This window comes from Podarcis liolepis, assembly GCF_965112155.1.
Source record: "Podarcis liolepis genome assembly, chromosome: 5".
In the NCBI taxonomy this organism is placed as follows: domain Eukaryota; kingdom Metazoa; phylum Chordata; class Lepidosauria; order Squamata; family Lacertidae; genus Podarcis; species Podarcis liolepis.
In genome coordinates this window covers 26,198,033-26,215,981 of record NC_139556.1, presented here as the reverse complement: position 1 = coordinate 26,215,981, position 17,949 = coordinate 26,198,033, and the positions used below count along the sequence as shown (strand labels likewise).

The following is a 17,949-nucleotide window of genomic DNA, read 5'->3' as shown; positions in this document are numbered from 1 at the left end:
ATGCTTGCACTGAGAAATGACTTTGTCTTGAAAAGCCAGTTGCTGTACAGAAAGACTAATTTGGCAGACCATATTCCTAATACTAGGCCTAAATCCACCCTCTTATTTGCATTCTAGGTGCTTGAAGATGCAGAGGCTCAGCATTTGTTTCAGTCCATTTTGCCCGATATGGTGAAGCTTGCACTCTGTTTGCCTAGCATCTGCACCCAGGTTAGTGGACGCATCTTAAGTATACTCTCTGTAGCAGATTAATTTGCTGTGCACCACCACGAATGGTTGAGGTCAAAATGCCAAGGTCCTGATACGTGGTACTTGCCTTGTTGAGCTGAGGCCTAGGGAATAGTGAAGACACCACACATCCATAACAATATAAAAGGACATTAAAAATGCCCTATCCCATTTCTGAACCTTGATTTGAGCTATATATCAAAATCTTGCATACACTGGAGAGATGTGCTAGAATAGTCAGAAAGCCTGGCATTTTCAGGTGGCTTCTTTTTGTTCAGGTCTTTCTAACGTACAGAAGGATAACTGGTTGTGAAATCACTGTTGTTGCTTAAAGCAACTCCTTGCTTTCTGAAAATTCTTGATTTGTCACTTCTTGTACAAACTCAAGTGTAACACAGTGATGGTATTTTGCACACAGTATGTCATTGCATGCACAAGTAAGGCTGCAGTCCTAACCATATCTACTCATGGGTAAAGCCCATAGAATTTAATGGGGCTTTAAGGTAAGGGGTTAGGATTGCAGTCGGAAATATTTTACAGTGATATTTGATCAGGTGAACATCTTAATTTCAATTTAAATAATAATATTTTGTATCCAAGTAATAATTGTGTAATTGTGGGTCCCATTTTCCCCCCTTCCCCCAGTAATACACTTAAAAAAAAAACAATATTGGAGTACAACATTTATGCTTAGTTAAATGCTGACAAAGATATTTTCAGGAAAAAAGTAAGTAGAATATTTTTCAGTCCTTTTTTAACACGGCTTTTTGACAGCTGTATTATTTTAAAAACGTAAAAACAGCAGAGCTCTGAGATCCACAAATAATTCTGTATTTAAAGCTGTTTTGTTGTGAAGACAATACTCCTGCAAGGAGGGCAAATTCAAAACCCCAAGGTTCCTTTGGATCTATATACTGGCACAGACCCTTGTGGCAAAAAAACAATATTTATTCTAGATTCAGTGAGAAGCAGTTTGACTGGAGTGACTCATTTCTAACCTCTAAACCCATGTCACCTCAAAGGACCTCTCAGCAGTACTTTTAATGGCAGGAAAGAGTTTGTCCAACATTGGTACCTTCTTGGACCCCGTCCTGTATAATAATTGCACAAGGGCTGAGACCTTCATATTTCTCAGGGACCTCATGCTTTTTCTCCAGAGCTCCCAAGTCCATTAGACTAGGCTGTCCTGCACATTATATCCTTCAGTTGGGGGTAGCATGTTATGGCAACAATGCGAACCCCTTCAGATAGGAAAAGCTGCAAAAAGCTTGTCCTCCCTAGCGCTCAGGGAAGTTCTGCAGGCCTTCAGCTCTGTCTTTCCTTGTTCTTCTCACTGTTCTTGCCAGGGACAACTCTGGCCCAGCCCCTTTTGAATATTGCCACCCATGGACTCTACCCCCCACCCTACTTCCCTCTACTGGCTTGCTCCCCCTACCCCACCTCTGCCTCCAACAGGATCTCCCTAACAGCCCCTTCTCCTCCTTTTGGAGACCCATGTCCAGTCCTTAAAGTGCTTCCTTGTTTTAAGGAAAAGGGAGGTAGCTGCTCAGACATCGTTTCTCCTTTAAGAGCCCTGAATGCAGGCAATCTTTCCAAAGGCAGCTACTTATCCTGATAGTTCCTTCAAAGCCCTGCCCTTACGTTGCCCTCTCACCTCCACCCCTGATGCCACGGAGGACCAAGATTGTGCCACAGACTGGAGGTTCCCCACCTCTGCCTTTAGAAATATACATATTTGAAGATTGTTCAGAGATGATACATTAAGCTGAATCCATCCAGGAATCTTGGTTGTAGCTCAGACTACTAACTTGGAACAGCTTGTGAATTCTGCTAAAAGTTGTTCACATGTATGGATCTCTAGAAGTCGTTCCAAAAGCCATCCTAGATACAAACAGTTACGTTTTAATAGCTACACTTCAGTTAATGGAATAAAGGCAAAACTATTGATTTCTCATGAATCAGAAAAGCTCATATTTAACTAAGGAAGAATAAGGAGATTTGGAAAATCTGTAGAAAAGGTATGAAATCCCTTTACTGATTAATTCTAACTGTGCATTTTGAAGTAGCTGCACAAAATAATTTTAAATTGCCCAGTTCTCACTTAACATTGAACCATGGTCTCCATGAGCCAGAATCAGAGCATCTGGCTCATGTATTTCCCTTTCTTCTCTATTTTGAGTATTGGGAGCTAATTTATAGAATAAACATATAACAATGGTAGTGTTTGAATGAAGCATTATGTGGTTTTTCTTGAAGCTTGAATTTTTTTTGCTCTTACTTATAGCAAGAAAATCAAAGAATACCTTAGTTATGTTGTTTTGTATCATCCTGCCGTCTTCTTTTGCTGTGATTGCTGTAATTGCCCATTTTCTTTAATCTGTGACAGGGAGACTGTAAAATACAGCTGTTGCAATCTCCTGATGTTTTATTTTTCCTTCACGATTAATCATATTGCATCCGTTGTTCCTATGGATGCTTCCTTTTTGTTCAGGCTAGTGGTGCTTTGTTTGACATTTTTTGTTGTTATTGATTAGAAATCTCCAGTTCGTCAAACAAGGCTTCCCAATCATCTTGGATAAACAGCTCTTGATTTTAATGGTGCTGCTGATTTAAGAACCCACTAAGGCCCCTAAATTACTTTTGCTCTAAATTAGTAAATGTAATTTTGTTCTTCTGGGTTCTGGGTGATGGTTCTGTTTTTGTTTTTTGAATTGCTAAACTAATTATGTCCATCTTTCTGCCCTTTTGTTAGCCAGTACCTCTACTGAAACAAAAAATGAACCACTCCATCACCATGTCACAGGAGCAGACTGCTAGTTTGCTAGCAAATGCCTTCTTCTGCACTTTCCCCCGGCGAAATGCCAAGATGAAATCAGAATATTCTAGCTATCCAGATATTAACTTCAACAGGTATGGTGCCAGGTTAAGTAGCTGATACTCAGGGGTGTCTTGCTGTAGGGGAGAAGTTGTCCATATTGTATTGCTAATTCCTGAAAGAATCTCATTAAAATAGGAAATGATTCCTGACAAACCTGTTTTGTGAGATTTGGAAAATATGGAAAAGTAGATCTGAGACTAAAGCTTTTTTATGTTTGTACATATTTTATGGGCTAATAGCCGTAAATAAATAAATGAAATGAAATGAGTTATTGATGGAAATGTTATGAGCAGCACTGTTCATAATTGGTGAAGATAATCTTTATTGTTAGAGTGCTAATTTCCTTCCATTTACCATAATCATGCTCACCGCTTCAGTTCTAATAGTGGTCCTTCCCCTCACTTGTCACTTCCTTCAACACTTCCCCATTTATAAGAACAGCCCTGCTATATCAGACTGAAGGTCCATCTTGCACAGCATCCTATTTCCATTAGTGGCCAGGATGATGCTTCTGAGAAGCCCAGAGTCAAGACATGAAGGCAACAAATTCTCTTGTTGAAAATGTGTGATAGGACACAGAGGGTTGCTTGGTGGAGGGCAGAATTTGCCCCAAATCAGATGGACCCAATTTAGGGGTCTAGCAACCCTTATGCCCTTTCCCACATTTCTCAGAAACCCCTTCACCCCACCGGAACCCGTTCAAGATACTTTTGAGAAGGGGTGCAGATGGCTACAGGACAAAGAAGAGACTGGAAATGTTCCTTCAAGTTAACTTATCTTAGGATCCAAATCATTGATAGAAGCTTAGGAATCTAGTTATAAGAGCTTTTAAAGGTATATATGCTTGTGTTAATTTCAGATTTTATTTGAACCCAGTTAAAACCCTTCAATGCATAATGAAACAGTGCTTCCAAAACTAAAGCCCAGCGCATAGATTTTATCTGTCTTGACATGGGCAATGGCAGTGGAAAGTGTGTTTGTTGGTAGACCAGCTTAGATGATTGGGGGGTTCTTTAACTGCTGTCCCCTTGTCCTCTTCTCTGCTGTTCAGGGTTATACATGCTTGGTTTTTTGTTTTGTTTTTTATCACATTGGACACAGCCCTTTCTGGGAGCATAGTGCATTCACAGCTACTTGTAGTTAAAATAGGTGACAGCCACCAAAAGTTCTACAAAATGCTTAGTGAGGGTCTCTTATGAAAGCATACACCTGGGTAGAAAAGACATTAGGAGTTCTATCCTCAGATCACAGGGTTACATCAAATTGTTGCTTGTAAACACTTAAGTAAAATTACATCAACCATTCTGTTTATAGCTGCACCCGCTTTCAAATAATAAATCAATTGTATGCTAAGATGTGCTTGGCAGATTAGGTTTAGCACCTTCCTTAGATGGATATATTCCTTCTCTTAGGAAATATCATTTTTACATTGTGTAGGGCCTGGCCATTTTAGGTAATAAAATGAAATGGCACATTTAATATGTACATATTAAACAGAAAACTCTCAGTTGCATGTCTTGAGATCTGACAGGACCATCAATCTGTTTTATCAAAACAAGAGACACTTGGTACAAAAGGTTGAGAACACTATGTATTTTATTTCCCTTAAATCTTCTCAAGTATACCATTGCTTGGTACTCTTACATGCTGATGACAGCGAGTGATCCAAAGTGCTTTGAAACATCCAGCTGACAGAATTTTTAGGAATCTTTATGTATTGGAATTGGAACATAAGGACTTTCTCTCTTCTTTTATTAGACTGCTTTCAGATAATACCAGTGAGGGGGTAACAACACAGGAATTGCAACAGGGAGCAGAAATCAGGCATACATACTGTCTCAGAATGAATGACACTTGCAAGCTGCTTTGCCTGGAAGGCCCCTTTAGGTTACAATCCTGTGGACAACTTTTTTGGGAGCAAGCCCCATTGAACTTGATTGGATTTACTTTTGAGTAAACATATGAAGGACCAGGCTTTTATTGCAAGGGGACATTCCAAATTTCATTGTCCCTCTGGCCTTTGTTGCCAATCTCACTTAGATTTCTGCCAATAGTAAGTGTCTAAAAATGTTTCCATATTGCTTTTCTTCTGTGATTTTTGCAGAAGAATGAAAGGCAAATCAAATATTTGCTGGTGTAAAAATAACCACTTGAGAAAGGTGTATTCTGGGGATTTTTTTAAAAAAAACATCCTGTGATATAATGTAGCACCCTGCTTGTGGTTAACGCTTAGCTGGAATGAAATATTCAACGCAGCAACAGAGAAATTAAAAAAATAATTTATTTGTCAGACAAATAAATAAGAGGCACAGTGGTATATGGTTACCAAGCTCTGGCCTGGCCTCCTGCCATTATGGCCAGCACTTATATTTCCTTAATCCAGCCCCCTTTGCTCCTCCTATGGCTGCCTCTGTCCCATCAGCCTGGTTGAAATTCCTATTGGCTGATTGGTATAACCAATCACAAAAATACACTCATATCCTACTGTCCTTATATGGAACACAAAGAGCTATATATTGTTACATCTATAAATGACAAATAAGTATTAATATATCTTACATGCGTCTCAACAAGGAATCTTAATTACCAGCTCACCTCTTGCCCCCCTTGCCCTATTGCCTTCTAAAACAAATGGTTAATAATTTTAAATTTTTATCTTGAACAGATGTCAGAGACCTCGGGTTCATATTCTCATGCATCATCAATGAAATATCTCCTTTTGGAGGTCTTTAAACAAAGGTCTGACAGCCATTTGTCATAAGTGCTCGATTGGCGTCTTCTTGTCTGACAGGGGGCTGGGCTGGCTGACTTAATTTCAGGATAAATCTAGCATTTCTTAAATCCTTTGCATAATTACATTTAAGCCAGCATATTTCATACATTATCATAGATAGCTTTTTAGAAGGATAAACTTCCTAAAAGTAACAAGGAAGGAACAGTTTACAGCCTCAAAATAAAATAGGAAAAAAACCTTTTCCCCTGTTTACACTTCCCCCCCTTCTCCAGCCGGTTTGTTTTCCATGTGCTCTTGGCCTTTTGACCTTAGGCTCAAGTTTAAGGCACATGGTTTTATTTTACTGTTTACCAAACTCTTAATTATGTAGGGTCTGTGTAACCTTGGTCTTCAGCCTGTAATTCCAGCTTTTACAACTTTGAGAAACTTGTCTCCTGCTACTGCTATAAATCAGGGAGGCCCTTGTTCAGGAGAGCAGGAAGATAAACAACTGCCAAAGTACTTAGCCAGCTGGTTTCTGCATGGCATGAAACTTTTGAAAGTCTAAGCCCATTTACCTGATCAAGATATAAGCCAATATATGCCTTGATTAAAAATGCAGTCTATATTCAGATGCCACAATCCCCCCTTTCAAGCTCAAGGACCTTGCTACCAAGCGTCCTTGATAGCTTGATCTTCCTGAGTTAAAGCTCTGTATAGGGCCATGATATGAGGTAGAGTTTCATTTGAAACCATCTTGCTAATTGTACTCCTAAAACATGAGATGATACATGGCATCATACATAAAACCATCACTACTGTCAAGAAAAACAAGCAAGACAATAGTATCCCTTTGAGTCCTGTGACATTGGGTAACCATCCCATATCCCATCCTTCCCATGTTTGTACTGGGACATGTGCTATATTCTCCATCTTTGTGGCCAACACACGGATTGCCTCACCATTATCAGAAATGTTAAAGCAACAGGCATTCCCTGTCAAGTTCAAGACTCCGCACAGGCCTCCCTGCCTGGCAAGTACATAATCCATTCCCATTTTCAGCTGCAAAATGGGGCTCTACTTTCATCCAACTGTTGTGCAATAAGTCTCAAACTCTGGGCCGTTGCATTGGTTACAAGTTCCACTACTGCTTGCAATCGAATTATTCTGTTTAGATTATAAATAGGATCCCGTGCCCCTTGTATGAGCTCACCAGGATTCCAGGAGGCAGGATCATAATAGGCTATAATGCGCTCTGGTGGCCAATCATCAGTATCGCTCCAACTTTGGGTACTTCCTCCTGCTATATGAGAAATATACTAGTGGGCAAAATCCACATTGGTGGTAATACCCATCCCAGGAAACAAGTCCCACTCCATTTGGAAGGGAGTTTCTTGTATGCCCATTCTCCACATATCCACCACAACCATCGGGTCTGAGGGTTTTGGTATGTGGAGTGCATAAGGCGAAATATCAAAAGGGGTATAGAGTTCACAGTGCAGTATGTTAGATTGCCTTTCTTCTGTCACAGTTATGTTCCATACCACTTTCCATGCATGAATAAAAGGAAGTGCACAGGGCAAGGTATTCCGAGTTCGATAGGTAGTACCGTGTGCCCAGGTATTCTTAATATTATCCCAAGTATAGTGACAATGAGAAGAGCCTATCATGGGAGAATCAGCTGCATCTGATGATTTATGTACACAGAATTCCCCTTGTACAGGTATAACTCGTAATGGTTTAGTTGAGTTCCATCCGGGGAAATTCTGTACTTCTGTTTGGTGTGGCATTTCGCTTACCATACCAATGGCATTTAATGGTATTGGTAATAGTGATAGCATAAATATTAGTCCCAATATAATTCCCCCAGTGACAGGAATGGGGAACCACCAAGACCAAAACATATATCCCAAGGATCCCCAATGTGTAATATCTCTGATAATTGTTCCACAAGGGGGCAGTCAATCAATTGTATAAGAGAATCTTCCCTTTCACAGCCGCTGGTTCAGACGCTCCTCAAGCTTCAGGCGTGCGCAGGTCAGCCAGCTTCCAGGTTTGTGGCTGCAGCAGGCCGGTCGTCTAATGTTGCCCGTGACCTAGCCCGTTCCCCGTAGGGCTAGATACAGGGGTTTTTGGAGAGAGAGTCAGTTTTAAAGGATTAGAGGGGTCACCTTTGCACGTCCAACTGCCTTCGGACTTCTTCAAACGGGAGTGATGAATCCAGGGGGTCACCTCAGCTACCTTCACCGCTGTTGGAGTAGAGAGCAAGACGGTGTAAGGTCCACGCCACTTAGGTGCAAGTGGATCACGTTTCCACTCTTTCACCTATATGCTATGCCAGCCTGGAGCTGATGAATTGGCTTGGCAATGCTGCACGGCGTGCGCTCGAGGGCCCACCTGTTAAGATAAAAAACAAAACAAAACAAACAAACACGGGAGAGAGACAAAAACACGGGAGAGAGATTGCACTTGTCCCTGTGTCACATGTTCTCCTATTTGTTTGAGGTCAGTTGGAATATCCTGAACAAAGGAGGGCGGCCTCCCATACAGGAGCTCAAAAGGTGACAACTTAAGTCTTTTTGTGGGTGTGCACCGAACACGAAACAGTGTTATGGGTAACACGTCTACCCTCCTGAGACTTTAGACATATTAGTGGGCTTCTGGCATGCCCTGCAGATACCTTGCACAAGCGTCTGGCGATAGGTGGTAAGCCTGGCCAGGTGAATTGCATTGTTTGGATCCCAATTAGGATCTTCCAAGGGAAAGTTTTCCTGGAGATGACGGTCAATACTATAAATATTTCCCACTCTGGCCTGCTCACGCAAATATATCTGTGCCTTTTCAATTATGTCTCTCCTTTCCTCAGTGGTGAAGAGAGTATTCAGGAGCTGGCGACAATCTGTCCAAGTAGGACTATGAGTATTTACTATTGAGGTCACCAAGTCCATCATAGCCTGAGGTTTTTCTGCGAAAGATGGGGTGTTTTCCAATTCATCAGATCCGTAGTTGTGAATGGAATGTACTGGAGGGGCTACTACGTGACCTTTTTCTTCGCTTTGCTCTAGGGACCTCAAATCATAGGGGATGGTATTTGTCCCAAGGCGTTCTTTTAGCAGCTTTATACGCCCGGCTGTATTGCTTGCTGACCGATTAAGGTCTCCCTGTAACTTCTGTAATAATTCTCTAGGACTTGGATGTACAGGGGTTTGGGGTAGGCAATCAGTTGTTCCACTAAAGGAGACTGTAGATGGAGTTCTACTGGGACTCACAGGTGGAATAACCACTTCTGCTTGGGCTTCATTATAGGACTCCAATGCCTCCTGAAGATATTTATCATAATCTATCAAGGAATCAAGTTCTGTGACTCCAGCCCCATTATTCATTCCACTTTCTTGCCTTGGGGTTACAACTGGTGGAGGGTTTGAATTTATTTGGCAAGATTCCTTTCCTAGCTTTGGCTTTTACAGCCAATAATTTGCATCGTTGGACTTTGCATTCCCTTATCCATGGAGGATTTTTATTTAATGTGCTCAGCCAAGAATCTATATATGAAAATTGTTCTGGGCACCCTCCAGTTTCTTTGGCAATGTTAGACCAAAGTTTGCTTACTAAATTTATATCAAAGGTTCCTTGAGATGGCCATCCAATATTTTGTTTTGGCCATTCTAGTTCACATAACGTTCTCAAGCGTTCTGGCGTCATTTTGACTCCATATGCCCCTGAGAAGGCTTTCTTAAAATTATTTAACATACATTCAAAAGGTGTATTTCCCCCCTTTGAACCCCCAACTCCCATTGTATGGCCCTGTGAAGTATCCACTCAGTCACTCACACACACACCTTACTGGTAAACGAAGTAGTACTCACTCCACACTTAGGTCAGCTACACATTGTACTTTCTCACACATGCAATGCGCCAGATACTTCACCACACACTACCTCCCATTCTTCCCTTTTCCCTACACCAGATCACCATCTGATGTACCCAGCCACCTAGCGTACTCAGTTCCCCTTTACTGAGACGCAGAAGTTTGATCAGGACTTCTCTTCCTCCCAATTAATTGGAGGGCCAAAACCCCTTAGTGCACTTACCCTTAGCTGGTTCCCTGTTTATTTCTCTGGTCCCCCCGGTCCGTCGCCGTCAGTGGGCAGGGTATCAGACAGACGAGACTGCTGCGTTCCCCTGGAAAAATTTTTCCAGTGCGCGCTGGGTAGGCACAGTTGTCCTCTCTCTTGTACCCCGCTCAGTGAGGCGAAGGGGCTGCGTTCCAGCAGACCACTTATCCGAGTCGCAGGCACCATAAAATGTAGCACCCTGCTTGTGGTTAACGCTTAGCTGGAATGAAATATTCAACGCAGCAACAGAGAAATTAAAAAAATAATTTATTTGTCAGACAAATAAATAAGAGGCACAGTGGTATATGGTTACCAAGCTCTGGCCTGGCCTCCTGCCATTATGGCCAGCACTTATATTTCCTTAATCCAGCCCCCTTTGCTCCTCCTATGGCTGCCTCTGTCCCATCAGCCTGGTTGAAATTCCTATTGGCTGATTGGTATAACCAATCACAAAAATACACTCATATCCTACTGTCCTTATATGGAACACAAAGAGCTATATATTGTTACATCTATAAATGACAAATAAGTATTAATATATCTTACATGCGTCTCAACAAGGAATCTTAATTACCAGCTCACCTCTTGCCCCCCTTGCCCTATTGCCTTCTAAAACAAATGGTTAATAATTTTAAATTTTTATCTTGAACAGATGTCAGAGACCTCGGGTTCATATTCTCATGCATCATCAATGAAATATCTCCTTTTGGAGGTCTTTAAACAAAGGTCTGACAGCCATTTGTCATAAGTGCTCGATTGGCGTCTTCTTGTCTGACAGGGGGCTGGGCTGGCTGACTTAATTTCAGGATAAATCTAGCATTTCTTAAATCCTTTGCATAATTACATTTAAGCCAGCATATTTCATACATTATCATAGATAGCTTTTTAGAAGGATAAACTTCCTAAAAGTAACAAGGAAGGAACAGTTTACAGCCTCAAAATAAAATAGGAAAAAAACCTTTTCCCCTGTTTACACTTCCCCCCCTTCTCCAGCCGGTTTGTTTTCCATGTGCTCTTGGCCTTTTGACCTTAGGCTCAAGTTTAAGGCACATGGTTTTATTTTACTGTTTACCAAACTCTTAATTATGTAGGGTCTGTGTAACCTTGGTCTTCAGCCTGTAATTCCAGCTTTTACAACTTTGAGAAACTTGTCTCCTGCTACTGCTATAAATCAGGGAGGCCCTTGTTCAGGAGAGCAGGAAGATAAACAACTGCCAAAGTACTTAGCCAGCTGGTTTCTGCATGGCATGAAACTTTTGAAAGTCTAAGCCCATTTACCTGATCAAGATATAAGCCAATATATGCCTTGATTAAAAATGCAGTCTATATTCAGATGCCACAATATCACATGTGTAATATTTTGCCTAAATAACTATTTTAGGAATGTAGGTGATTGTTTGGTTTGTGTACTTTATTTTTTTAAAAAAGTCTTATAAATTAAAGGGGATCATGCTAATTCACAGAGCAATCTTATGCATGTCTGTTCAAAAGCAAGTCTCTTGAGTTTTGTGGGACTTGCACCTGAGTAAGTGGGTGTAGTGTTGCTCCTCCCGTGTAGTTTCTTTAAAAACTTCAGTTATTGAAAGCCAGTTCAAAAGACTGGCCTGCTATTTAGAATCTGTGAGAGAAACTGGCTGAAAAAGCCTTTCAAACCATTTATACCCCACCTTTCCCAATCGCTCAAGGCAGCACTGAACATCAGTTAGCACAGCTACTCTTATTGTATCAAACTTATTGTATAAAAACATCAAAACGTACATGGCAGCAAAACCAGAAATGGGGGAGGGGTTACTTTCCTTTGTTAATCTAGCTCAGGGTTTCCCAAACTTGGGTCTCTAGCTGTTTTTGGACGACAACTCCCATCATCCTTAGCTAGTCATGGATGATGGGAATTGTAGTCCAAATACAGATAGAGATCAGAGAGTATATAATTACTGTAACTGCCTCTTTCCCCCTCCCTGCTTATTTTGATCCAAAAGATTTGTATAAGAGCCTTTGTGCCCTCACTCCCTAATTTCAGTCATTTTTAAGTTTCATTAACAAAACTGCATTCACATCAAGTAGAAAATTCCTGATCGATCCTTCTTTTCTTTTCTTGAAGCACAATTCTGAATATGAATTTTTATGCAAATATTAAGCTTAAAACTAGAATATGCTTCTTTTGTTTAAAGGTAGCAGAAGCAATACTCCCTGACATCATTTTAGTGACATTTTAGTGTCAACAAGGAAAGTTAACTTCTTTTTAAAAAATGGGAGAGTGGGGAAATGTACACTAGTTAAGATATATGCACCTTTATGGAATAGCTTTAAGAAAGGAAACTATTATGTTGCATATTGTGTTTACACAGGGAGATTGGACAATCTAATTTAGCTGTAATGTAATTCTCTCTTACCATAAACATCCATTTGATAACATTAATGAGTATTCTCTGTGGGATTTTTTTTCATTTGTTCAGAGTAATCTGATTAGGGGATAAAGCTCCATATTATATTTATGAAAATTGATTCTGTTTACCGTCTACATATAAACCGGTTTCAAACACCTGGATGTTTTCAGGAGCCAGAGTGGTGCAGTATGTAGGCCTAAAACTGGTTCTAAAGACCTACCTCAAGTGTGAATTGTATGAAAAATACAATAGCCTGTTGTTCTTTATTGGCTAGTACAGAGGTTGCCAACGTGGTATTCTTCAGCTGTTGTGAACTCCAATTCCCATCAACCCAGTCATCATGCTCAGTGGTTAGGAATGATGAATGTGTTGGCATGCAGCAGTGAGCAGCAGTGTGTGGCATGGGTTATCACACATTGTGGAGCGCGGTGGCGGGGGAATGGCTTCAATGTGGAAAGTGCATGAAATAATTCACTTTTAGATGAAACAAGACAATATTTTTAATTGTGTGGAGATGATATTACACCTGACATTTGCTTGACTGCAATAAACCTAAGAAGATATTGCCTGTGAGGTTAAATGGTTGAGGTGTGTTCCTTAAGCTTGAAGCCAGGGGAATCTAAAGCCTCTAAGCTACTTTCTATGTAAATAGAGAAATTGAAGCTCATTTACTTAATTAACTTGAAAAGACTTGCAGCCATAACTAAAGGTTTGTTTTCTACATCACTTTGTGTGTGACATCATTTCAAGCTGCTTTGAGGCTATCTCATCTGAAAGCATAAAATCTAATTGGTTAGTGAATAATTCTCATGTCTCTCAATTTTGTAAAAAAGAAAAAAAAGTAATCTGCAAACACCCATTTTATGCTCAATTGACTGCCTAATTCACTGCTGGATGTGAAAAGCAGTACTTAGATGTTAGTGGAGGAAAAGACAAAGTGCTGCTGAAAAATGATTTCTAAAATAAGTCCTCTGCATTGCATCCAACTAAGTCCTACTCAGAGCAGACTCATCAAAAGTAATGGACTTACGTTGACCAGGTTCATTGATTTTGGTGAGTCCCCTATGAGTATGACTTCCTTGAATGCAACCCTCCTTTCATAATACGGACCACACAAATAGGAGTTTTTTCTTGCCAGCCCTATGCATCAACTGCAAAATAAGGAATGATAAGCCTACTTAATACTTGGGCAAGGCAGGGGCTCAAAAAATGGTGGAAAATATTTTCAGAATTTACGCATCAGAATATTACAAATTTACCTGGAAATTGATGCCAGTTTTCTCTTATCTTTGCAAAGGAAAGTCAAAGTGACTAACAGGACATAAAATAAAAAACAGGAAGCTTGCCATAAACCAGTAACAATAGAAACACAAACAGCATAAAACCTAGCCTTCCAGTAGCAGATGAATAAGGGGAATAACAGCAGGAGCACCATATTCAGAACATGATCAAAACCGAATCGGAACCATAGTAGTAGCTGGACAACCTTGGTTGCATTTCTCATACTATACCCTGCATTTTGAAGACCTCTGGCATTCTCTCATATCTGTCTCCATATTATTTCAGAATGCTTAAATCTCTATTTAAAACGTCTTCAATTTGATTAATATTGCTGCTGTATTTATTCAGAGGCTGGAAGGTCAAAGACAAATTGTGGATTGCAGCAATGATCAGCCCTGTTCAAGTTTTACATCTCTCTTCTAAATTGAAGTAGCCATGTGGCAGTTTGACAGAGCATCTTGTTCTGGACAAAAGTGGTGTACTGGAAGGAAATATGCAACTGCAAGTAATTTATCAATTACTGCAATGTAAAGCCGGGCTTGCTGAGCTTTGTCTTTTACTTAGACTGCTCCATAATGAGATTTATTTCTTAAATGACTTGTTTTTCTGCTGGATTTTTGCATTAGTAAATTGATTATCTGAATTCCAATCAGGGAATTGCTTTGGGATTGGGCTGCAGTGTGGCTTGAGAAACTGTAATAAAACATACTCATGTATTCTTGTCATTCAGAGTTGTGGGTGGGGATCAATGTGTTAATTGCTTAGAGCATCCCTGGCTACTATGACTGTCCTGACTCATTTATTTTGACATTCATTACAAACACGCAGGCATGATTAAGTTCTTACTAGTGAACCAGTTTCTTGTGTTTGTAAACTTCTCTTGAAACTATAATATCTAAGATGATTTGCCTGTTCAGGCTGGTTCCTGTTTTCCATCTTTACAACAATGTAAAATGTGCAAAATAGGATTGGTGGAGTTGTACACCACAAAATTGAGCTATGCAGATTGCACAAGTATGACCTATAATGTCTTGTGCACAAACTTGGTTTTATTTATTGATACTTACTGATATACAGCCTTTCAAGGAAAAAAAGTTCTCAAAGAAATGTCCCTGGTAAAAAAAAATGGTATAACAATTAAAACAACACAAAACATGTCAATTCCAAGGATTTCACTAGAGTTTGTCTTCACTCCTCATTGGCAGGAAATGCATTGTAGCATGTAGATTTCATCAAATGGATGATATTAACAACTCCTGGCATGTGGAATGCTCAGTGAGGTGGTCGTTGGAGCTGCTGATGGAAGAGCAGTATAAAGGACCTCTTCCCCAGTCTTCTATGTAGGGCCAACAGTGGCCAAAGAAGGAGGAAGTAGTCCTTCCCCCTGAAAGGGCAGGGAGATAGAGAAATCAGCTAAAGTAGAGAGAAAGTACAATGGAAATTGAATTGATATTTTATTTATTTGTGAAACAATTCAGTGTAAAAACTGTGAGTCTGAACGTTAAAAACTGGGCAGAATAAAAGCATGAAATATAGTTATTTTCAAGGTCAACTAAACCACGAGAAATCCCTTTTTCTTTTTTTAAATTGCTGTCTTGATTTGCATAATTATTTTAAAGTGGATCTTTCTTTAAAATAAGTAGAATTCAATATTGCAGTGTGACAAAGATTCTGTCTGTACAAGCATTTCAGCTTGCCAGGCAGAACAAACCCTCTTCTCTTCCCCCCTGCAGGTGGCTCACTTTGGGGGTGGGGAGCATGTGGTGGGTGGGACAAGTGGGGAGGAAGTGCAGAATGTCTGCTGACAGAGTTTGTTAGCTGAAACCCACCCTTATTTTTTCCTTATTGTACCTTTCATGTAAGTTAACTTCTGCAAACTAAAAAACCGAAATACATTTCAGTACTGAAAACCTGAAGGGTAATGGGTTCTTTTTGTTCTTTTTGTTTTGTATACTGTAAAAGCTTGTCTGCCTTTCTAACAAATGGAATTAGTTGGATGCTATTACGTCACTTTCCATTCCCAGTTAACATTTCAGTATTTCAAGAATAGTTTTTAAAAATGAGATTGCATCCCCCAAAGGGCTTTTACTATATCTGATATCTTTTAGTGAACATGCAACTAGAGGCATTCTGCTTCTGAAGTCCCCACAATTTTTCTCTCCAGGCAAATTGCATTATGCTACCCATAAAGACGTTTTTCGTCTTTCTAAAATCAGATTAAGCAGTGTAAGGGCAGGTTGCTGGAAGGTAGATGACACATTTTTATTTTTATTTTAAATGATGATTTGAGGTAAAAGTATGTTCTTCCTTAATCACTAAAAATAGAGGACGTCTCTTAGGTTGGTTTTCATAAAAGAATTTATTTAAATGTGAGGTGTTTTTTTAGAGTGCAGTTTTCTAAAGCTTTAAAATGCAGTGAAGAAGAAGAATTGGGAATGTTTCTTGAGTAGTGAAATTTTTCCTTCCTAACATCGCCATTGAGGTATAAGTCATTAAAAGTAATCTTTTCACCTGAGGGGATGTAGATAGCTCTTCAGATAGTCTAGAATTAGATTCTGAGTTCTTTACCACTAAAGCCAATGCAGATGTCACTGCAGTTGGTTAACTGTGTATGAAACTGCTCATACACAAATGGTCTACACACAGGAACAGCATAGCACCTGAAAAACTAATTCATGTAATTCATGTAGCTCCTTTTCCAGGAATAGGAAAATTACAACACTTTCCTGTTCATTGAAAGGGAAGGAATCAAACATATTAGTTCTAATTCAATTCAGGAAAATATCAGGCAAAGAAAAATAATTACCGTATTTTTTGCCCTATAGGGCGCACCGGTCCATATGGCTCACCTAGTTTTTTTTGGGGGGGGAATAAAGAAAAACAATTATTCCCCCCCCCCAGGCGCGGGGCTGGGGCGGGGGAAGCCCGAGCTTCCCCCGACCCTGGCCCCCAGAACAGGCTGCTATCCGCAAGCCTAGGGATCCCGGCGGGAACTCTCGCAGGCTCCCAAGGCTTGCGGATAGCTTCCTGAAGCCTGGAGAGCGAGAGGGGTCGGTGCGCACCGACCCCTCTCACTCTCTAGGCTTCAGCGAAAGTGTGCATTCACCCCATAGGACGCACACACATTCCCCCTTCATTTTTCGAGGGGAAAAAGTGCGTCCTATAGGGCGAAAAATACGGTAATACTCAGTAGTTGTGTGACTGGAACCTCAAGACACATTTTCTATGATACGGCATTCCTTTTTGACATATACTGCCGAACAATCATTTTCATGACAATCCTCGTCACAAGCCTGGCAAATCTGGAACGAAACTTGATGATCTGATAATTTTGATAGTCTTGGACTTTGTTATTTTAACTCATGTGTAGCTACTACTTCTACATGTTTTAGAGTTTTGTTTTTCATCTTCATATTTCTTCTTATAATTGTTCTCTGCTTTATATACGTTATAAAATGAATTTTTTTTTTTAAAAAAAACCCCAACAGTTGTCTGAGTGGCCCATGAGAAATATACTCACAAATCTAATATATTTCCATCAGATATATTGCAATGAGTTCATGAAGAATGTGTGCTCAGAAAGTCAGTATGCGTCCAAGGCCATTTTAAATTTTTGGAACTTATGAGTAATTTTGTTGTTGTTGGCGTCCATTGATCTTGGTAGACAATGGAGTAGTACTCCTTCAGGCATAAAGTCAAACAGTTGTGGGGTTACAGCACCTGCTGTGGCTGTAGAGACCAATACAGGAAAGACATGTTTGGTTGCAGCTGGAGCAGATGAAGGCATCTGGACGTGCTGCTACAGGTGCACTATGGGGTTTCTTCTCTCTGCGCTCCTCCCAGCGGTCATACTTCCTTTGGTCACTGCTATGGATACACTACCTGACAGTCTCCAGGCTCTGCAATTGTCTGCAAGGGATTCCCATATGGCAAGGTTAACGATGCCAGCCTTCATGTCACAATTTCAGGCATCTTTGTACAACAGAGTGCTTAAGAAATTTGAGGTTTCTTTGATATGTCAGGAACTGATGTGTACAGTACTAATACTGGACTGTCTTTAAAGGTAAAGGGACCCCTGACCATTAGGTCCAGTTGTGACCGACTCTGGGTTTGCGGTGCTCATCTCACTTTATTGGCCGAGGGAGCCGGCGTAGAGCTTCAGGGTCATGTGGCCAGCATGACTACGCTGCTTCTGGCAAACTAGAGCAGCGCACGGAAATGCCATTTACCTTCCCGCCGGAGTGGTACCTATTTATCTACTTGCACTTTGACGTGCTTTCGAACTGCTAGGCTGGCAGAAGCTGGGACTGAGCAACGGGAGCTCACCCTGTCACGGGGATTTGAACC

At 40.5% G+C, this 17,949-nt stretch overlaps 1 protein-coding gene across 2 annotated transcripts in view; it reads left to right on the top strand.

Annotated features, from left to right (window-relative positions):
* Positions 1 to 17,949, top strand: part of PARG (poly(ADP-ribose) glycohydrolase) — a 74,013-nt gene that overhangs the window by 33,191 nt on the left and 22,873 nt on the right. For both annotated transcript variants that reach the window (XR_014525902.1, XM_083502482.1), the window contains exons 8-9: positions 118 to 210; positions 2,981 to 3,138. Coding sequence is in view for 1 of the 2 variants with exons in the window: in XM_083502482.1 (XP_083358608.1) it covers positions 118 to 210; positions 2,981 to 3,138 (251 nt within the window). In the remaining variant the exon portion in view is untranslated. The remainder of the gene's footprint in view (positions 1 to 117; positions 211 to 2,980; positions 3,139 to 17,949) is intronic.